We start from the raw sequence: 23,804 nt of genomic DNA, 5'->3' as shown, positions 1-23,804 counted from the left end.
GTACCAGTCATGGTGCACTGGGTGGAACGAGAAATAGCCCAATGGATCCACCAACGTGGATTGATCCCAAACTGACTGCGCATCAAGCAAGCACTTTACCACTGGGTTACCTCGACAACAAAAGCAATGTTTTTATGTATTCATTTATTACAAATATACCTTGTACACAAACCAATTTATTCATACATTCTTGAGAAAACAAAAGAAATCATTAATCAGCATCAAGTAACTTTTCTCACATTTTCATACAAAACACTCTCATTCCCTACATTCCATTATACACAAAGAGTTCTAAAATTAACTGACTTTGCTAGGCAAACAGTGTTACAGTCAAGATTTCACTGGTTTTATCTGGGACAGGTTTTGAATTTAAACAGTGTCTTATTGAAAGCATTTTGTTACAAAACAACCTGGCGCCATGACCCCCAAATCAGGATTTTTTTTTACTGCACCCACACTTACATTAAAATTAAAAGTACTGTGGCATTATATCTTCCTAAAATGCAGAAAAAAATGTCCCAAGTCCAATAACTGAACTGGCTATGTAATGAGGTGCCCACAAAAACGATTCCCCCACTCCCATCTTACCAATCCACAAAATCCCATGGGGCCTATCCCATCATTCAACCATTGTATAGCAGATATGAATACTAAATCCAATAATTAGGTCCACATAATTTTTTATTGTCTGGTGTTAAACAACTATACCTAATAATACAAATGTAATTAATACAGAATGATATACCCGAAACCTGGTAGAGGTAGTGTGCCTTTGTGATATATTAGAATAAATTTTTTTTACAGAAAATGTAGCTGAATAAAAAATAAGGAGTGAAAAACTTGCTCAGAGCACAATTTGCATCCCCCTGAATTTTTGTTTTTGTTTTTGTATTCGATGGTAAACAAGACTTTCTAGCTTGGATATGGAAGGGAAGCAGTGCATATTTAACATCATCATACCACACAATGTAACAGCAGTTCGGGTCTATGTGCCAGAGGAGACAACCTGCCACCACAGAGACAATATCATATCAGTAGCAAGAGGTCTTCATGAACTTTACTGCAGACATGTCAGCACATACCATGTACTTGTCCCAGATCAATTAAAAATGGAAATAATCCACAATGGAAACACAGAGGGAGCAGTACATGTGGAATTGGTTAAACACTCTAGCCACACCATTACCATAGGTTTGGAGTGATTTAAGCAAAGGAAATTAGAAAAAAGAAAAAGAAAAGAGAATTAAAAATTGTATAAAGTCCAAACCACATAGTTTTCAAACTTAAGATAAATTACTCTCCTGCCTTTAATTACCATTAGATTTCTCCAACATTTTGTGCAGACTGTGAAAAAAACATTACAGCGACAGATTCCAGACTAGATTGTAAACCTGTCACATGTATCAACATCGTTGAGATCTCTCAAGACAAAGTACACACTGAGATCTCCTAAGACATAAAGTACACGCTAAGATCTCCCAAGACAGAGTACACAAGTTTTCACCATCCGCCCTTTTTCTTTCATGGAATATTCTTCAAGAGGTGTGCCAGGATGTGAAACCTGGATATGACATATGTTGTACTGTTAAACGCTGATTAACATTTATATACCTTATCGCATGACATATTGGTATAAAATTACCCCAAATAATTTGTCACAGTTGGCAACTACATGAGGGATTTATCGCCAGGGTCCCATGTCAGATGGGATTCATTGGGAAAATGAGTGCGAGTAAATCATACTTGGGATATTTTTCCAGGCCACTGAATGATGCAGGACTCCACTGCTAAATTAATTTATTATAACAGACAATTTAATATATATATACAGTAAAACCCCTCTAAACCAGACACCCTCGGGGCTAAGTAAAATATCTGGTTTTAAGAGGTATCCGGTTTAAAGGTTAATTTCTGTACTGATTTTTCAAAAAGGACCTTGAAAAATGTTCGGTTTTGGGAGAATTTTGGTTTACAAAGGTTCCGGTTTTGGGGAAATTCCTGTTTACAGAGGTTCCGGTTTTGAGAGGTTTCACTGTATATATTGGGAATTTTTAACATACAAATTGGTAATTTTCAGTTCCACTTTCTTTTGGGAAGAGGTCTTTGTTTTGACCCACAGAATGCCTGGAAAAATCCTTGTACACATAAGTGGTTTGGACTTTAGTTGTGATCTACCAGATATCTATCCACTTATCACAAAAATGACACATGACTTGCATGCTTGTTTCTGTCTGTGATTAAATCGTACAGTGTAAAACCAACCCCTGCAATTACCCACAGCAATCAGCAATGTCGTGGAGATTGCCGTGTAGTTGTTAGTTCTCCATGGCACCTTTTCGTCTTGGGACTATGTTTAGGATTTTTTTTTGCTGTGGACATTTTCTTCATTGCAGGGGTTGTAAAACACGCCAAATAAGAAAGGAGAGTCAACATCAACATGATGCTGTACTGTTTTTCATGAGTAAACAAACCAGCTTTATTTACAGCATAGAACAGAGATATACAGACTAAATTTACCAGTATGTTTTAACAAACACACACACACACACACACTCATACAAACACCATTAATGTGGTTATTGTTTTTCTCTCTTTTGAAATCAGAATTCAAGATATTTGTAATCAACATAACTCTGGACACACACACACACACATTAACAGAGAACCCCTGATAAATGTATAACTGACATTATACAGGATTTCAGTACAGGCTATTTCCACAAAATGCAGCATTTCAATTGATTGCAGGGTGGTAACTTCTTGGAGAGAAGTAAATTTTGCCAAATTATCTCTTAAACTTTAATGAATTGCAGAAATGAAGTTATTTTCCTGCAAAATATCAAACGTGAAATTATTTTGCCAAATTGAAATAAAATTTGCCAATTGTTTTTAAAATTTACAATTGCTAGCCCTGCATTGGTAAAGATCCATTAGCTAAGAATTATACTTGGTTCATTTGAAAATGAAATTAACAAATTGGCTGCTAACGAAATATGTTACTATCTGGGGATAAATGATTTAAATTATACATCCTTATGTTTTCCAGATTCATGTTTATCCGTCTACATGGGCTGGGACTACAAGGAAACGACAAACATTACCCCAAATAATTTATTTTTAAATAAAGTATTTGAAATCAAATGCAATTAAGACTCCTTCCACAAGTTCAGCAAAAAGGAGGGTGTGTGTGTGCGAGGAATTGAAGTGGAAACGGTGTGGTGAAATCATGGCAAGAGTGAAGAACACTGCAGGTAAAGACCACAAGCAGCAGATTTCCACTGTCATACAGGTGCCGTAGTGGGAGTGCAGTTACAAAAAAAAAAATAGTGCAGAAAATTCACAACATCCACCCCCAATCAAGATGGACCCTAAGAAAGGTCAAAGACACCTTGGGGAGGGGTGAATGGACAAGGGGAGAGGATGTTACGAAAAAGTGACCTTGTTTACCTGGAGAAAGTCCTCTTTTTGTACTGCCACCCCCTTTATTATTGGCTAGGTATGGCCCTGGACGTGGCATGAAACTAACATAGTTATTATTTAAACTTAAAGCAGATATTTACTGCTTTACTGAGATAATCTATCAGCTGTTTTCTGCTTCTAAGAGATTCCATAGCTGCCCATTCATTGGTTGTAACTCATCTCACTCAACCATTCATTAGCTGTATTATACCATAGTCGTTCATTGATTATAAATTACCTGAATGAAAAGGTCACGGACTAAAAACTATTCTTGCTGGTTGTTAGTTAACCTAACCGACAATTTATTGACTGAAAACAATTCTATTCATTGATTGTAAACTATCCTGGCAACAAATAGTTAAAAAGAGTTAAATACATAGAGATCTGATGCAAACTGTTCACAGAGTCAACAGATAGGCATCAGCAATGACAGGTCAATTAGGAATAAAATTTACATTTTGTGTACTACATAGGCTTCTTAAAATCCCAACTTTATCATGGATTATGTACACTGTATACGACAACTGTGATCGTTAAAAGTAGCCACCCTCTCAGACATCTCCTTCTTAAACAAAATAAACATTCTGCATTTAAACAGATCATAGTTAATAAACATTCTGCATTAAAGCAGATCATAGTATTAACAAAGCATTTCTTTCATACCATATCTGACAGTAGTTAAAATAAATTACATTCAGTTTAGATTTCTTTATCAAGTGTCCACATAACTAAAACATTGATCTCTAGACTATGCTAAAGTTATTTATAAATTTATTTTCAGCCTTTAAAAAAAGTATGCCTTGCTCGTGTTCAGTTAGGTAAATTTATTAGTTATAAATTCGAGTCAACAATACTTAACTCGGTCTTTAGAATTTCCATTGGAACCCATTAGACTTTGAGAGAGGAAAAAGACCCGTGACATGAGCTTTAGGGGTAGACTTAATACAAGTCCAAAACTAGATATATTATATCTACACATTACATTCATTCTAAAGTTTAGCATTAAAGATGTTTTATTCTATCAATCTGCAACAATTAATCTCTTTCGTGAATACTATGGGTTTCGATATAATTTATTTTTAATTCTATCACTAGTTCATTCACTGGAGATGTTACTGGGATTTGAACCCAGTACCTACAAGCATTAAAACTGATGGAAAGAAATAATGGATAACATCAATAACAACAGTAAATATTTAGTGTCAGATCATTAACCATTTTACTCACATTCAGTGCCACATTACTAACACTCAAGGACATATTATATCTTGTGTGTTATACAGACATTGCTATACTATTTGTGAATAAAATTTGGTTTAAAATGACATATGTTCCTTTATTTCTTTCCATCGGAACATGATCCAATCATTTAGCACAAAGTTAAATGGTTTTTTTTTTTCTTTTCTTTTTTATATTAAATGACAGGTTCCACTTGAAATAAATTAACAATTTCATATATGTGCTAGTTTTCTAAAAAACAAACATTTTACTTAAATACTTATTAATAATATCATAAAGCTATTCCTGTCTGGACACTAACGTTTCCCAAAATGGCATGCTGTAGCACCAAGTGACAACAAGTTATTAATACAACCAGTGAAGTTTCCTGAAGTAACTGCCCCAAAATGTTTAAACTTTAAGCAGTCTTTGCTCTGATAGCGGCTCGTTTGCTTGTAACGGCCTGGAAACCAGACTTGATGCTAGCCACAGAACATCTTGATCCACACGTTTCACACTGGAGAAAAAATAACCGCGTGTCTTTCTGTAGTAGTGTGTCGGGCGACCGGCAGGTGTGACATGTTACATACTCCTCTGTTAAAAAAACAAACAAATAAAAACTTACATTAGAAACTGTAAATACTTTACAGTAAGAACAACCGTGTGCCTTTCTGTAATACAGCACAAAAACATGCATTAGACTGTTTAAAACACCACAATTTTTTTGGTGAGGACAGGAATCAAACTCATTCATAAGAACGCCACCATACTTCTACTTCTATTTACACGTTTATAAAACAAAAGAATGAAACATATTTTGGGGGGAAAGAGTTAGATTATTGTATGTGTGTGTTTGTTTAATGACATTACTAAAGCACATTGGCTACTGGATTCCAAAACTTGATCATTCTGACATACACTATACTATAAATAAAGTTATTACTATTACTTTTATTACTATTACTATTATTATTATTATGGATACTTACTAATATATCTTCTCAAAACATTTTCTATTTGTTTTTGATTGTACTTCCCTCTGATGATCAGCTGATTGTTGCCATCGACTGATCCACTGGAAAACAAAATGCACGTTTAACTACTGCAAATTAAAATACACTTTAACTACATTTTAAATACTGAAAAGCAAAATATCTTTGAGTATGACAAGCAGTCACAGAATAGACTGAAAACAAAAATGTACATAAAAACAGCCCAGCATATAAAGTACACATTATGTAACCAATGCCTGTATTTAGCAGGAAAACTAAAGAAAAACCTTTAACATATTTCTACAATTTTTTTATTATTATTTGTATTTAGTAAACTACAAAATTAACATATTGATATGAATATAATTTTTATCGGAGTTACCATACTAAAATATGCTAAACACTAACTGACAAATCTCTTCTTCCAATATTAACATGAACCAAACAATCAATGTAGTAAAAACAAGTGAAAAGCCTATACCGTTTAACACCTACCGTATATCTTCGCCTGTAAGTCGATCTCGGCTATAAGTCGAGTCCCTAATTTCAAGCCCTGAAAACTTATTTTTTTATTGACCCGTTTATAAGTCGACCCATGAAAAACAACGTATAAATATTGAAGTATTTCTTATTTTCAGCACATGAGAACAACAAGTTACAATGTACAATATCTGAACAAAAGAAAATTATTTTACAAACTTCGTTTTTCACGTTTTGTACATCACAATAATATTCCAATCAAACTACATAGCATCAAAACGAAATATTCCCTTAGTAGAGAGTGAAAGCTGTTTGACAGTTACCGTATGGCACTGTACAGCATGGTTTTGTGCAAAGACAACAACTTTATTTATAAAAACTGACAACAGATCACTACGATAAAAATGAAAGTACATGTATCATCGGTTAATCACGTTTTGCCGCCATATTAATACATGTAAGGAGGATAACTCTGGAAAGTACACTGGTTTTTGTACCAAATGATGTGTGTCCCTATTTCTGCAGATATCAGTCTATTTTAAGGGAAAGCTCAGTAATATTGATGAAGTTAATCACTGACAAAACATTGTTTGAACAACTATTAATGCCAGTGACCAGATTTCAAAATAAACTCAGGCAACAGGTAGTTAGTATTGTTTACATTTTTGCTATTAGTGATGACTGTTATTTTAACTGAGTGGACTGCTGTCTTGGCATGTGAGTGAGATCGCACGCCTTTTCAAATAACCAAAACCGTTATAATGCAAAAAAAAAAGGTTATAAAAAAAAAAAATGTCAAATTAACATATTTGAGTATAAATACAGGGCATACTTCAACAATAAAACTTGTAAAATAATCCCCAAAACGGTAATATTTTTGGGTGAAATTTTTTTACCCTCTTATAAGTCGACCCACCAAGTTATAAAATATTTTTTGGGTGAAAAAAAATTCGACTTATAGGCAAAGATATACGGTAGTCGGGTTTAGATACACTAATCTACCAGTGTTCTTACCTTGTTCCTAACTCAGCTAACAAGAAGGCCAACACATGTTTAGGCTGTCTATGGAGCCTGCAAGTGAAAATAGAACAAATATAAAGTGTTTATCAATAGCAAGTATTATACCACTATAAAAGATGAAAAATGGACCCGTTAAACATAAAACATAATTAATAATAAATCAATTTAATTTTTGGTTCATCTACATAATATCTTCATAACTAGGACCCCAGATTCCAATAACAATTCCATCAACTTGTTTAATTTTCCCCTTTACAGCCCAAAGGGAGATAACAGGTTTAAATGTCTGAATTAAAAGGGAGATAAATTGTGTAGCAGCTTATTAAAATGCATATTCAGGGCTAGAACTTGAGAATGTCTTTCTCAGCAATTTTTGTTTTAATTGCCATGGTGAAATGACCCACCGACAACATTTTTTAAAAAGTAACTTATGGAACAAATAAACATGACTCAAAGGTTATGTTGCTGTATGTAGACACATTTACATTTAAAAGTACAAATGTTATACATTGGCAGATAATGTACACCAGGTGTATACATTTTGCCATCATTGAGGGTGATGCTCCTGATCTACAGCAATTTATATCTCAACATGAATTGCTAACCTTCTGACTACTGCAGGCGAGATATCTCACCCGACGTCATGCCAGTCGACAATACTGTACACTGTATACAGTGCATTCCCCAATTCATATTTCCCGCCGTTCTGCACATGACACTCACCAGAAAAACTTGTATAACAGGAAACAGAAGACAATTTAGCTTTCTGTATCTTTAAGTTTTGGTTTTTGTTTTGAAAATAGCTTGCAATTTTGTGTTGAAAAAGTGTTTTCAGCAAGTATTTTCGCCTGACAACAATGGCAGCATGTTGCAGTCATTTTCAGGGATCGATAAATGATTGCGACAGCTAATTTGATAATAAATTTGATTGTTTTGCCAACAATGAAAATCACTAAATATTGGGATATGAATTGTAGTTCGGGGTCTGAAAACCACTGTTATCAGGAATAATAGACATAAATACTGGGCAGCTAGCCACAAATTCCGGTCAGTAAACGCAACATTTTCGATTTTTGCCTAATTTTAGTCAACATTAACTAATATAAAATATCATAAAAATCCACGAAAATAATACATAATGATTCAAATTTCATTTTATGTATTTATAAATTATTTAAGTGAATATATGTGAGTAAAAATTATAAACTTGTACCCACTCAACGTGGTTTTTGTCAAAAATTAATCCAGTAGTCTAAATGTTAGGTTTGAGCCCTGAAATTACAAAATAAAAGACGAAATCCATCCACAAGATTTCAAATCACACAGGACACCACATGCCTAGTACAAAAGACCCACCTCCATTTAAAAGGAACATTCCATTTGGACAGACGGATATGATTTGATTTGTCTAAATTGTTCCCCATTGTTTGAAACCAATGTCTTAAGTACTGAAGCCTTAAATGACATACAAACGACAGATTTCTGCAAAATTAGCAAACGATGATTTCCGGGTTCCGACTCTAAGAACTTGGGGCGGTCTCATGACAAATTTCTTCTTCTCACCCGCGATCATGTCTGGATTCTTTTCCCTCATAATATCAAACACTCGTGTCAACAACTGCAAGTAAAAACACAAAATAGTTATATTCACATGAACGAACTAGAACATTTCTAAAAACACATGCACTAACCTACATTTTGTCAGTTTACAAACAGTCGGAAACTGTAACAAGAAAGGAAGGTTTATCAACATACAGATAAAAAATTTCAGGAACAAAACTCTGGAAAAGTTTGCGAGGTCTTAAAAATAGCTGCTTCATCAAAGAATAAGTACAGCAAGGTTTCATATGTGTCCTAAAATTTCAAAATCTGACAGTCTTTCACTTGTGAATAACACCCTATATAGGTAATAGAGAGACATTAGGTATCAAATGTGTGGTCATCTGACACTTGGTCTACGTAGTATTGTGCTACAGTTCTCACAAAATAATTAACTTAGCCAAGTAAAGGTTAGTTGTGTTACCTCATCATAAGTGTAGTCTCTGTCGGAACCGTGCCAGGACTTCGCACTTTGCATACTGTCTCCAACCGAATCAACAACGTCTTCTACAACAGAAAGAACAGAGTATCAAGACTTGGCACTTAAAAAATGTTCCGTGTACCCATGACAAGAATTCATTTTCAAAAACAAACAAAATTAGTTTCTAAATGTTATAACAGATATATATATATATATATATATATATTATATTATATATTATATTATATATATATATGTATGTGTGTGTTTGTGTCTGTCTGTCTGTATAAGCATAGTAAATACATGTAGTTACATGCATGTAAGTCTAAAACAGGCTTTGTAAATTTGGTCCATGGTGTTCAACTTATCTTACGACAGATACTAACAGATATTAACTTATGTCAAGACAGATACACAATGCGTTTAAACAAACCATTTTCATCCTCTTCTTGAACAATTTCTTCAAAGTCGACCTTCTTCTTTTTCTTCTTTTTCTTTTTGGCAGAGAAGTCGAGGGAGAAATCCTCGTCAGCTTCATCTCCGATAGCAATGTTTTCTTTGTCTTCCATCGTCGGAATTAAGATCTGTTCGTTGATATCCTGGGAAGGAAATGTTTTATTTAACGACACTCTCAACACATTTTATTTAAGGTTATATGGCCTCAGACATATGGTTATGGACCACACAGATTTTGAGAGAGGAAACCCACTGGCACCACTTCATGGCTTACTCTTTTCGATTAGCACCAAGGTATCTGTTATATGCACCATTCCACAAGCAGGATAGTACATACCACAGCCTTTGTTACACCAGTTGTGGAGTACTGGCTGGAATGAGAAATAGCCCACAGGGCCCACCGACGGGGATCGATCCTAGATCAATCGCGCATCAGGCGAGCACTGTACCACTGAGTTATGTCTCACCCTATAAATGAACAGAAACAAGTTTCACACACGTGTTAAATGTCCCGGTGTGAGACATTAATAATAATAATATAATTAATGTTTAAAATTAATTAGTATTCATGATACAAAACCCACTATTAATACAATTCTTAGGCAACTTACATGAAGAGAACATGATTTCAAGTGTTATAACTCATTTGATCAAGAAAGAGGGTGCCTAAAACCACTCAAATAAGGAACATTAGATACGAAAATCATTAAGTAAAATTATTATACCATGTGTCATGAGTATTGCAATACCATAGAGCAAGTACTAAAGATGGTGAAATCCATAGATTTTGGTAAAAACCATAGATTTCCAGTAGACTCGTATTCCCTCCAACCATGCTATATAGTAGTGTCACACCCCAACACCCCCCCCCCCCCCCCCCCCCCACACACACACAAAAGAACATTTATTAACATACAGGGAGAGCTTCAGCCAATTCATCCAGGTTAAATGGCATCTTTTTCTTCTTCTTTTTCTTCATACCTCCAAAATCAAGTGAGACATCTACCAAAAGAAAAAATATATATGAATTTTAAATTCTCTCTTTATTATCAACCCCTGCAATCGTCCATGTAAATTGGCAATGCCGTGGAGTTTTTCATTCTCCACAGCACCTTTACAGCTGTGGACTATATTTGGAAAATGTTTCAAGGCAGGGGTTGTATTAATTAATTATTAATGCAATGATTTATAAGAAAAAAAAGAAGAAAAAAATGAATTAATAAAATCTGAATCAATGAATGACACCTACTACTAGGGGTGTCACGATACACTGATGCATCACGATGCTACTGGCCTTGCTTATGTATCGATTCCTACTCTCAGGGGTTTCCCCAGGGCCGTTAGGCGTAGCGGCCTGACACGCCTTGGTCCGTAAAGTAAGCGGTTTGACGGCGTGGAAGCACCTTAAATCAATTGCCACTACACCTTGATTTGAAGTGCTTTAGAAAAACAATTATCACAAGTACGAGCGTGGCAGTCGACTAACTCTTGCAAACAACTTGTGTACCAGTATATCAAGCACACCTAATCACTATGACAAGTAAAACCCTTCCTAAATATCTAACAATGGACTAGTTGTCTGCTCACAATTGGTGTTTGGTAATTTTGCCACATCTACTGGGACCGGTAACCCAACAGGAAGGCGCTTACGCGTAACGGGATTCCCGTGCCGAGCAATCAAGCTTCAAGGCCAATCAAAGAAGATGCCCATTGACAGAATCAACTGTACAATTTAACTGAATAAACGATAGGTGAAGCACTTTTTAAAAGTACAGTTAAGTTGGCAATCAATCACTTCTATCCTAAAACCCCCTTCCAAAACACACACAATGAAAACATCAAGGGCTCGAGAGTTGTCGGTAGCCAAATATAAAATGGCTAATTATTTTTTTTTTTTTTTTTTTTTTTTTTTACAAAAAATGGCTAATAAAATTTGCAAGCGGCTAAAACTGTGGCTAAGCCATTTTCTATCTTCTGATGTGAACAAACTGTTACATAATCTATCCGACACTTCAAACATAATTATAATACCAAATATTCAATTACCGTAATAGCGATCTCGCGACTGGTAATGAGAAATGGTGTTAACCTATCCAGAATATAGCGTAGGCCTTATGTTTACTTTTAATAATCACGGTTATTAATTTTAACAGCATGTATTCGACATGTATGACAGCAATGTGATGGTGATTCAATATCTGGAAGATCTGTAACTTGTTATTTTAACTTTGTAAAGTTTTTGAACCAAAGTAATAAAAACAAACTGACAATGCGTGTCAATTTGAATACACATGCCAGTTCAGGGCTGAAAGACACGTAGGCTATCCCAAGGGCTGAGTTCCACCAGACCAAGCGAAAACAAAACGTTCGCTATACTGGTTTGTGCGCTTCACGTTAAACCAAATGGACACGACGGACACCAATCAAATAGTTCGCGAACGTCAGGAAAGAAAGAAGTGTTTTATTTAACGACGCACTCAACACATTTTATTTACAGTTATATGGCGTCAGACATATGGTTAAGGACCATACAGATTTTTTTAGAGGAAACCCGCTGTCGCCACATAGGCTACTCTTTTACAACAGGCAGCAAGGGATCTTTTATTTGCGCTTCCCACAGGCAGGATAGCACAAACCATGGCCTTTGTTGAACCAGTTATGGATCACTGGTCGGTGCAAGTGGTTTACACCTACCCATTGAGCCTTGCGGAGCACTCACTCAGGGTTTGGAGTCGATATCTGGATTAAAAATACCATGCCTCGACTGGGATCTGAACCCAGTACCTACCAGCCTGTAGACAGATGGCCTGCCACGACGCCACCGAGGCCGGTCGAACGTCAGGAAGAACATTTGTCGGCTGAACCGAGGACAGCTCTCAGAGCGAATGTCACGGAGATTCTATAATACCCGTAACTGAATAAAACATGATTGTCCAAATCTCTCCTAACTGTATATGTATTAGATCTCTCTGTAACGTGCAGTTCAAAACCGCTTTGGCTCGTCTAGGTATGATCAGAGATACGATCTTATATAAAGTATATATTATTATAGCACGTTTAGTTCACTAGAAAACACAACAAAAACACAATACACTTTGGAATCTGTATTAATCTACGTTGACAAATGTACTGCCGCAGTAGTCAATTAATAACAACAATAATAACAACCCAGAACTGATCACTTAATTAGTTAATCTTTAGTTGTCTAGTTTACACAATATGCTAATCACTTCACCGTGACACAACACCCACACGTGTAATAATTGAGAAACGCTTCCAGGGGAACTTAATTAATAAGGAATTACAGCTCTATTCCTAACTGGTTAATTTTTAATTAACCCTAACTACTCATTCAATAACCTTGTAATACAGAATTAATACTGGTACCTATCACAATAAAGACAATAACCTACAGTTTACCTAGGTCTTCTAGGATGACTGGCTAAGCTTTATATTACCAAATACTCGTATAATGTTAGAACAATAAGTCTACGATTTACTTCGTCAGATGACCGAAGACACTGTCTAAAGAATATTGGTATAATACAGTATTAAAATATTTAAAGTCACATCAATCACATCAAGGTTATACACAGAGCAGAAAATAAAATATTTACCAAAGTCCAACCGGACTAACGTTCCCCCGGGATACCTTCCTCTCGTCCTGTCCCTTTTGCTTCTCTCAGATATCTCTAAACCCTAGCTATTTATTATAAAATCAGAAAATCGCCTGGGGGTACAAGGCGGTCCTCCCCCTATCATCTGATATTCCACCTCTCCCAGAGTCGGTATATTTCTCTCTGATCGTCAGTCTGGCTGTCGCCAATCCACGACCAATCCCCTGGCCATAAACAGCACTACCGGAGATATTACGTAACTACTAGCCACATGGCCTCCACACCTGCTCTGGGTGTGTATTAGGCGTACCGATCGAGGACCGTCGCGCAGAAGTATTACGTAACAAGTTGCCCACTTGGCTAAGTGCAATTTGGAACTGCACACGGCCTTCTAAAACAATTAATATCGCCACAGGCGAAAATAAATTAAGAGCATGTTCCGTCACAGCGAATATACATCACGCTTCAGAGTCAGCAGACACCCATGTGTCAAGAGACATCATTGTGGACATTAAACAATACAATTACACAGAAGTAAATCTTGATGTAAATTTGTAGAAACACAATAGTTGTTTGCATCAATGAATACCTAACTGCCGTTTCGTTTATTAAATTTGTCTTTGTTAATTTTATACCTATGGTTGCAGATCGCGATCGGGGAAATGAACATGCAATATTTATACAAATTGCAGTTAAACGTACACTGAATTGGTATACAATAATCATATTTGTTAGATAATGTTAGATATATATTTGTAAGACTGTGAGGTGACATTTAATAAGTCAGCTGGACTTTAAAAAACCCGTAAATTAAAAAAAGAAGAAAAAAGTTTAAAATATAAATGGAATATACTGTGAAGTCAGCATTCTTAGTCTAGGTATTTTACAAGCAGAAATCACAACACGCATTTAACACGACGCTGAAATCAACAGCAACAACATGGCACAAATTATGAAATTGTTGGGGGTGGGGAATTGATGGGTCATGAGCGTAGGAAGGTGCCAAAAAGTGGTGGGGGGTACATGCCCCCCCCCCCCATTTCCTACGCCAGTGTGGGTTACTTAAAAATAAAAAAATAAAACGATCATGATTAGCTAGATTGAAGGCAAACACTTAACTGTTTTCAACCCACTATGCCACTCATTTTGACTTGATATGTGTTATACTGATGCTAAAAATGTAAGCGCCTTTAAAAACTCCTGGCTAAAGGCCCGACTGTGACCATGCATTGATTCAATATTAATGCCGTATTCATTTATGAACACCAATTTGTACTGGTATGTACTTATTGACAAGTCATTTTCTTCAACAACAAAAAAAAAAAAAAAAGACAAGTGGACAGAATACATGTATGTGCCTGCTGGTGTCAATATGTCTGTCATGTGCTCTCTCTACATTAAAACCGTGTTTAATCAGTGTTTTACTTTTATTACGTGTATTTCGTATTTTTAAATCACTTGTTATTAAATCACTTAACCTAAGCTTCAACTTCTTGTGTTACTGTGAAAACACTGTGAATCTGGTATCATGAGATACTAAGGCAGTGTTTCTGCGTGAAAGACATTTTTGGGTATGGCACTATGGAATTGAATGCAACCACTGTCAAAAGGTGGTATGGGTGGCCTCCCCCAGAAAGAAAATAGGTTACGCTTAGGGTTAGGATTAAGAAAATCATACAGTACTGATAAGAGTTATTACTTTTTTCAAAAGGTTAACTTAAATAAAATTTGCAAAAGATTTTTAGTATGACACCATACACTTTTTACCTTCTGGCAGAAACCATTTCATGTATCGTGACACCCCTACAGACCACTGTGTTACAGCATGGGTTTCCACATTCCAACGTGTTCATTAGTAAGCGGCAGGCAGTTATCAACACCTATTTTTCATGCTTGCAGAATCTATCTGCATTCAGTAAATGGGCAAGATCAAGCAAAATGCCACATTTGAAAAAATAAATTATTTGTGAATTCAGCAACTTGTGTGGTGTGATCAGAAAGGTATTTATGTCTAGTTTCCAAAACTGTTTACAGTTCTTAGATACACATAGCCATTCATAAGTTATGCCTATTTTAGCAAATCATATTTTTGACTTCAACAAGAGTAACTTTTTGACAAAAATGTATACCTTTTTAAGACAGTACTAGACAGTAAACAATTATTGAGAAGACATTAAAGAGAAAAAATATAACGGTAAAGACACATGAAATGGTGTTTGTACCATCTACAACGTACTTCAGTAATGCAATCATGCAAATGGCTTTTAGAAACAAATTTACTGAATATTTAAATATTTAATTGAAATTTAAGAACTTATGTACTTTTGAGTTATTTTCTTACATTTCGCAGTTTAACAGCAAACACTTAGTATTTTAGTGAATTTTGCGATTCCATAATGATAACATATGCTTTTGTACACAATAACTGAATGAACATTTTGGGTATATAATTTTAAGCAGTTTTTTTGTAATGCATCTAATATATCCAGTGTGCAAGTTGACCCAAACTTTACTGTCCATAAATAATTATGACGAAAAAAAAAATGGAAATCTACAACTTTGGTGTTATTTTATTTATTAATATTACAGTAAAACTCCACTATTACGATCACTTATTAAAATGGTTTTATCTTGGGGAGATCCAATAATCAATTACAATGACCTGTCAAGCTTATTTTAACAACATTTGTGAGTTGTCCCTTACGTCCTTAAAGGAATGATCAGGCAAGGCTTTTGGACTAGTGTGCATATTCAACAATATTTAATGCAAATTATTGTTTAAAATAGTATATTCACTTAATAAAACAGTTAAAAAGAGTAAAGTTTGTTTTATTTAACGACACCACTAGACAGGGGTGCACAAATATGAAATTGTGATACTTGCCCGGTGGGCAACCAGTAGCTGAAGTTTGGTTGCCCAACATCATCTCTTGGTTGCCCACATACTAGTATTTCATAAAACGTTTTATGAATATAATTTTGAACTGTCTTTAAAATGTAACTGAAATTTAAAATGCTTTTATTATTATCATTACTTAGTTTAGTTTTATTTCTTTTCTAACATTATTTATCTACAGCTCATCTTCGCTTAGGCTGAAAAAAAGTTTGTTTTGTTTAACACCACCACTGGAGCACACTGATTAATTAATCATCGGCTATTGGATGTCAAACATTTGGTAATTCTGACTCGTAGTCATCAGAGGAAACCCGATACATTTTTCGTAATGCAGCAAGGGATCTTTTATATGCACTTTCCAAAAGACAGGAAGGCACATACCACAGCCTTTGTCTGGTTGTTGTGCACTGGTTGGAACGAGAAAAACCCCAATCAGCTGAATGGATCCACTGAGGCGGTTCGATCTTTTTTTGGCTGTCACAGTCATAATACTTTGATGAACTCAGGGCTCATCCAGGATTAAAAATACCTGTAGCCAAAAAAATTGCCAAATGGGATTTTTTATTTGCCATAATAAAAATGTTTTAGCCAAAATTGTTTTGTGTAGGACTGTATAAGAGTATTTATATATGAATATGAAAATGCATCTTTTTCCGCTAATTATGTACAAACTGGAATACATCTGAATAACAAAATTATCCCCTGATCAAAATCAAAGACAGCAATGGGGGTAGGGGCAGTTAATATATTACTTTGATTTTTCAGTGGGTGAGGGGAGATATGCAGTTGGAAGCCAATGCCCTCTGCAAACACACCCCAAATTCTAAGGCCTATGGCATTAATAAAAATCTGAGAGCCAATACTCCTCTTTTTTTAAACAGTGCTCATGATTTCTGTAAAATAGCAATCTTTATTTTGATTTGAACTGCTTTTAATTGTATTTTAAAGTAACCCATCTATTCCACACCCCAACAATTTCGTAATTTGCGCCATTTTCTTGATTTCCGCGTTGTGCTAAATGCTTGTTGTTGATTTCAGCTTGTAAAATATGTAGCCTAAGAATGCTGACTTCACATTATGACAACTATCCATTTACGTCAAAAGATTTTGATTAAAAAGATAATGAATTCAAATTTTACGGTCTTTTTAAAATCTAGCTAACTTTTGAGATGTCACCTCACAGTTAATAAATTTATATAATATTTTAATCTAACAAATATCATGATTATTTGTAACTAATTGTATTCAGTGTACATTTAACCGCAATTTGTATAAATATTGCATGTTCCTTTCCAGCGATCGCAAAATTAACAAAGACAACGGAAATAAACAAACGAAACAGAAATTAAGTATTCATTGATGCGAACAACTATATGGTGGTGGGTTTTTTCCTCACAAATTTACATCAAGATTTATTTGCGTGTAATCGTATTGTTTAATGTCTGCAACAATGTCTTTTGACATGTGCTACAGTCTCGGCTGACTGTCAAGCGTGACCTATATGCACACTGAGAACAGCTAACGAACGTTTTCCAAACGTTCGCTAACTATGTGATTGGTTCTCGACATGGACATTGGGTTTAACGTGATGCGCATAAACCAGTTTAGCGGACGTTTTTGTTTTGCTCGGTCTAGCTGAACTCGGCCCTAGCCTACTTGTCTTTGGCCCTGAACTAGCATGTGTATTGAAACTGACACGCAATTTCGGTCCGTTTTTATTACTTTGACTCAAAGACTTTACAGAGTTAAAATAACATGCTACAGATTTTTCTTGCATACATGTTGCCGTTAAAATTAATAACTGTGATTATTAAAATAAGCAAACATTGTTATGCTGAATTCTTGATAACACTGCTTCTCGTTACCAGTCACAAGATCCGTTAATATTTGGTATTATTATTATTATGTTAGGTGTCAGATAGATTATGTAACCGATTGTTCACATCGGAAGATAGAAAATTGCTTAGCCAAATTTTTAGCTAAAAACTGGATGGTTGTTGGTGTAGTTGGTGGCCTTTTACGTGTCTAGTGCCCTTCTGAAACGTATCTGTCATTGAACTCGTTAAAATCATGCACGGTGGATGCTGAGTGGATGGCAGCATTAGGGTGGATATTTATATCGCCTGTCAGTCAAGTTATCAGTTTCGATACTTTTGAATTGCCCGTGACTGTCAGAGTGTCGTGAAGTTTTGTTTTTCATTTTACTTGTTTTATGATTTTCTTGGTTGCCCGTCAGGCAACTGTTTGACAAAGAATGGTTGCCCGCAACATATTTTGGTTGTCCCGGGCGCGTGGACAACCGATTTGTGCACCACTGGCTTGAGCACATTAATAAAACGGTAATGATATGAGCTGACTAAACAGTGTGAGACAAGTTGACCAACAACTGGGGCAAGGAGCTGACTTGCTCCCGTCAGAAGACAATGAATCATGGAATCCAGCACACCTGACAATCGCTATACCCACAGATCTCCATACGACAGTGAGCACTGTGAAATAATTGAAAGTTCCAACATACCAGCATCTGACTTCTCTTTCTCTGCGCCGCCATCTGTGGACGGCTCATCCCCGCCCACCACCGACGGTGCTCCATCGGCCGCCTCAATGTCTACCATGGCCAGGTCGAACGGAGTCTTCTTCTTCTTCTTTTTCTTCTTCACAGAAGGATCAAAGGGCAACTACAATCAAATCAAAACAGTTGATGTTGTTGAGTTTATACATTTAACATTTTAGGCAAGCATGACTAAAACAAATAGGAGAAGAAAAGAAAAAACTTAGAAAGGGTGTATAGTACATATATTGCTATACACTTTATTTTTAAGGAAAAGTACATTAATGTTTGGAAGGAGATATTGTTCGAATCAGGAAGACAAAAACATTTTACCACACAACATCATATGGAAGCGGCCATATTCTTTCAACAAACGATAGTTAATAGTTATGTTAACTTCATCTTTCAAAACGTTACTCACCAATTCATCTTCTGCCATTATTTTGTGTATGAGATGTACAACTCTGTCTGGCTGTGTTCACTAAACCTTGTGTATGTAAAAAAAAAATCCGTATGATGTACAAATACTTTAAAATTGCATCAATAATTACACGCAAACTCTTGCATCAGATAAATCCATTAACTGGTATGTTTCATTTGCTAAGAAACTGCATTGTAGAAGTCATTAGTCGAAACATTCAAGAGGGAACCAGTTTACTCAGAGCAATAACTCTATTAAACTTTCTGCACAGTAGGTTACACTCAACTGGAAAATAAGTAACTGTTGCTCTTGACATCCCAGCACATTTTAAATTACGGATATTTCATGTCTGACATGAAGTGTTAGAGAAAATCCTCTGCTAGGGATATTCTATACGATAATAATTCCCTCCCCACACAGACAAGATATTACTATATTACTACCTTTAGTATATCAGTCTTAGTGTAGGGGTTGGCAGGGCCGTACCCTGATCAAAATCTTGGGGGGAGGGGGGAGGGGCACTACTTTTTATAAGTAAATGAAACACTATACAAATTAAACCCTGAGATGTGTATGCTCATTTCTGGAGTAAAAAAAAAAAAGAGATTCTCGGGGGGGGGGGGGGGGCAACAGCCCCAGAGAGTTCCGTCCATGACACGGGTGTGGTGGGTTTGCTGCAATGTTATATACATGTATAGGCGCACGGGCCCTCCCATATTTGTACGGTGGGTTGGGGTGGAGGGCAACAGGTGCGGATTTAGTGGGGGCCCAAGGGGCCCGCCCCCCCCCCCCGCCCCCCTATTTTGGGGGTCGTTATTTTATTTTTTTAACTATAGCATACACTAGAGTGGAATTACACAAAAATGCACTTATTTCCCAATTTTGAAGATAACAAAAACAGTATGACAATACCAAAAACATACGTTAATATAGCTATTTTGTTACTCAGAGGAAATCGCGTTTCAGGCCACTTAAATTTCAAAATATTTAAAAATCCTGGATCCGCGCCTGGGCAGGCTTATTTTTGTCCAAATCTGGATAATAACGTTTATTAGTTTATATTAGTATAATTACTACTAAACAGTTATATTATACAAGGTTGCAAACGAATAACTACGCATTGTTGCATGAATTACAACTAATGTTGTGAGCAAAATCACTAAAGATTGTGCCTCCCCCCTCTAGATATTGTTCATACAGACCTGGGCCCCGTTCCACGAAGCGATCTTAACCCTAAAATCAACTTAAGTGCATAGGGTAGCTATGCGCCTAAGGTAGCCATGTACTTAAGGTGATCTTAGGGCTAAGTCCGCTTTGTGGAACGGGGCCTCTGCTGTCCCTATCAAGGATATAAAACTGCGACATAAAATAATAAAACAATGTTACATAAGTCTTAACAAACGCCCCCACCCCTCCCACCTTGTCCATTAATTACATGTTGTAATAGATTCCATGAACCCATTGCCCATGACATTTTTTAATGAATATTATCAACCATTTCTCAACTGTGGTACGTTACTATTCCTGGCCATTTTGCCACGTTACTCAGGCGCATGTGCTGGAATTATAACATGGGGAAGGGTCTAGACTGTGGCATCCTAAGTTTATGGGGGAGGGTGGTGTCGAGTCATGCTTCCCAGGTAAATATATTGCAGAGAGGGTTTTCACCCCCGAAACCCTCCCACCCCCACCTCCCCCCCCCTCCACTCCTGCAGATGCGCCTGTTACTGCTGAACAAAAGACGACTTTAAAAAGCATTTCTCATTTTGTTCATTACTTGTGTTGGTGGAGCAGGATGTATATCCAGTAGTAAAACACTTGCCTGATTTGCAGTCAGTATAAACGCCAATCCCCATCGGTGGGCCCCGACAGCTAGTGTAACGAAGACCATGGCATGGTATGTATTATCCTGTTTGTGGGATGATGTATATAAAATATCCCTAATTGCTACTAATAAAAAATAACCATTTACAGTGCCACCCCACCCTCTACACACACACAAATCCCAAAACGAACAACAATGTGTTTTATTAAATGTTTATTTTAAAAGTTTTACATTCATTTTGATTTATTGATGAAAATACGTAAATAAAAGAGATCCATTGAGCCACCACAAACCTGTATATTAAAAAAAAAAAAAAAAATAAGGATGGGAGGTAACATTAAGATTTGAAATACCAATTTATGCCCTGTACCCATGCTTAGTATTTGGCAGTACAACATATTTCATTCATCCTTAATATCATAGGAATACAGGCTCCCATTTTTGTGTGTGTGTGTGTGTGTGTGTGTGTGTGTGTGTGTGTGGGGGGGGTGATGGCTGGTTTTTGCTTGACTGAATGAAACAAAAACAGATAATCTGAATAACAACATTTATTCATATTAGTATTACTGCCAAACAGCAATATAGGTTTGCAAACGATGGAAATACATGGTTAAAAAGGTATCAGGTTGGCACATTTTGCCCAAATATGGCTCTCATGTTTGCCTAACTTTGAGGACTTGCTCCAGCACTAGGGTCCAAGTGACTGTAAGAGAGCTAGACTGACTGTAACAGAGCATCATAACCGTCCAAATGTCCGTCTAGCTCTGAAACAGTCAGAGTACCCAGGCTACAACCACCCCACCCTCGTATACTTATGCTTAATATGAGATACTATATTTGTCTAACATTGTTTATAACTAGAAATCCACAATGAAAGTTAAGTGGGGAAAAAAAACCATCAGATAAAAGCCACACTGGACAAAAGTCCCAAATTATAAAATAAAATTTATAACAAACATTTAATGAATTTATGTAAAATACAAATCTTTAAGAGCACTTGGTCACAAATTTAGAAACAAAATTCATTAACATGACTGAAAGGTTTTTGACCTAATTAGGCATGCATTAGGGCCTCAATGAGTCCAAAATATTTGACTTGGGTACTCAAAGGTCAAACTCGACCTTGACCCGAGTACCCGAAACTTACACTGGATGATAATGAGACTATGATTCGTAAGAAATAAAGTAAAGCATTATGCATGTTAATTCCAGCCCTCAACATGGATGCCAAATCCAGCCATTGTATTACATTGAACACATTCTCATAGCCCTGTGATGTAATCGACCGTAAAAAGAAAAATAGTTTTAAATGAGAATGCCCTTCCTTACATGGTGCTTGAACCTTAATTGGATATATAGGCACGTTATTCCTTGCACGGGTACTCAAGTCCTCCTGTGAACGGACTCAAGTCCTCCTGTGAACGGACTCGAGTCCTCCTGTGAATGGACTGGACTCTTGCTAGTCTCGGCCCATGCCCGAGTACTCATGGAGAACCTAGCATGCATATCCATTCCTTTCAAGACAGTCCCTCTGTACATCCACAGTCTTTTTCCAGTGATGCTGTTTGGTGCCTGCATGGATCCCTTTGACAGAGAAAGATTCTTATTGCAGGTTGCAAAACTCCTCAACAGAGGAAATTACATCATATTATCAGTTGCATAATGTCAGCTGCCAGCTAACTCCTTTTTCAGGTTAGGAAATAGAGATGAAAGCAAAATGGTGCTAGATTGGGAGAATATGGTGGGTGATCGATATGCCACAAGCATGAAGTGCAACCATGGTGACATGTCAGCAGATATATTTTACCTTCATACCTTTCATGAAACCTTCGCCATGAACAGCATATTCAACAGGATGTTCTCAATTCTTTCTTGTGAGATGCCTACTTCACTGACTATGTACTGGGTGGTTAGAACACAGTCCTTTCATAGTTATAAAGCACAGACTTTTCAAGCACCCCTGCATGCTTCAATATATCTATATTACATGATTTATAAATAGTAACAAAATTGATCAACATAATATTGTTTTAAACATAACTGTATTACACAATCAAATAAAAATTGATTAACAGCATTTATACAAATTGGTCAAATTTAATCATACATGTATCTTCAAATCTATGAAGTCAACATAATGCAGAGAACAAGTTTTTAAAATCCTAGGTAACTAGAATTCGGTTTACATAATTTGTACCTAGGTAACAAATATTATTGATTGGTTATGTGGATTATATCGGCATAATGTAATCGGTTACCTCAAACTTGCATTGAATTTATATTTTTAATGGCAGTATTTTCAGCTCATTTTGTAAGTTTAAAGGGACATACCCTAGTTTTTAAACACTAAGGCATATTTTTCACTATTAAAGCCATTTATGATCACTGAAATCAAATATTACTTATATTTTATTGTTTAGATTATTCATTTGTGTACAACAGAAGTCTTTTCTGATCATCCTTGTGTTTCTAATACCACAAAATGCATTTTTCATATTTTTAGAAATGCACATGCGTCTGAGAAGTAATGGTTATGGAATCACATTTTAATCTACTTTTAAGGGTATTTCAACATAACACACTCATGTTTCACTCTGTTGTATCCAAATTTGTTACAGGTTTGTAAATTAACCAAAGTTAGTGTCCATTTTTATGGTTTGAAACTAGGGTCTAGGTGAAAAATATGCCGACATGTTTAAAAAAACTAGGGTCTGTCCCTTTAAGAAAAATGAAAGATCAAATAAAAGTATTTTATTGCAAATCATTAACGAGCAGTTTCCTTGCTACTACTCGGTAAAGCGACTTTCAGACTGTCATCACATAACTCATTAGCTGTCCACACGAATTTA

The 23,804-nt window shown here is 36.0% G+C and overlaps 1 protein-coding gene across 1 annotated transcript; it reads right to left on the bottom strand.

Moving 5' to 3' along the window:
* Window positions 1-129: 129 nt before the first annotated feature.
* On the bottom strand, window positions 130-19,280 carry LOC121389484 (eukaryotic translation initiation factor 2 subunit 2-like). The gene is made up of 9 exons (XM_041521133.1): window positions 19,131-19,280; window positions 18,677-18,836; window positions 10,562-10,647; window positions 9,623-9,788; window positions 9,193-9,275; window positions 8,639-8,787; window positions 7,164-7,220; window positions 5,667-5,752; window positions 130-5,271 (listed from the first exon to the last, which is right to left on the bottom strand). The coding sequence occupies exons 1-9, from the start codon at window positions 19,146-19,148 to the stop codon at window positions 5,096-5,098; spliced, it is 981 nt and encodes a 326-aa protein (XP_041377067.1). The 5' UTR covers window positions 19,149-19,280; the 3' UTR covers window positions 130-5,095.
* Between the last annotated feature and the right edge of the window lie 4,524 nt (window positions 19,281-23,804).

The sequence above is a fragment of the Gigantopelta aegis genome, chromosome 14, assembly GCF_016097555.1.
Source record: "Gigantopelta aegis isolate Gae_Host chromosome 14, Gae_host_genome, whole genome shotgun sequence".
NCBI lineage: Eukaryota > Metazoa > Mollusca > Gastropoda > Neomphalida > Peltospiridae > Gigantopelta > Gigantopelta aegis.
The sequence above is the reverse complement of the archived record's forward strand: the minus strand, read 5'-3'. Positions and strand labels throughout refer to the sequence as shown.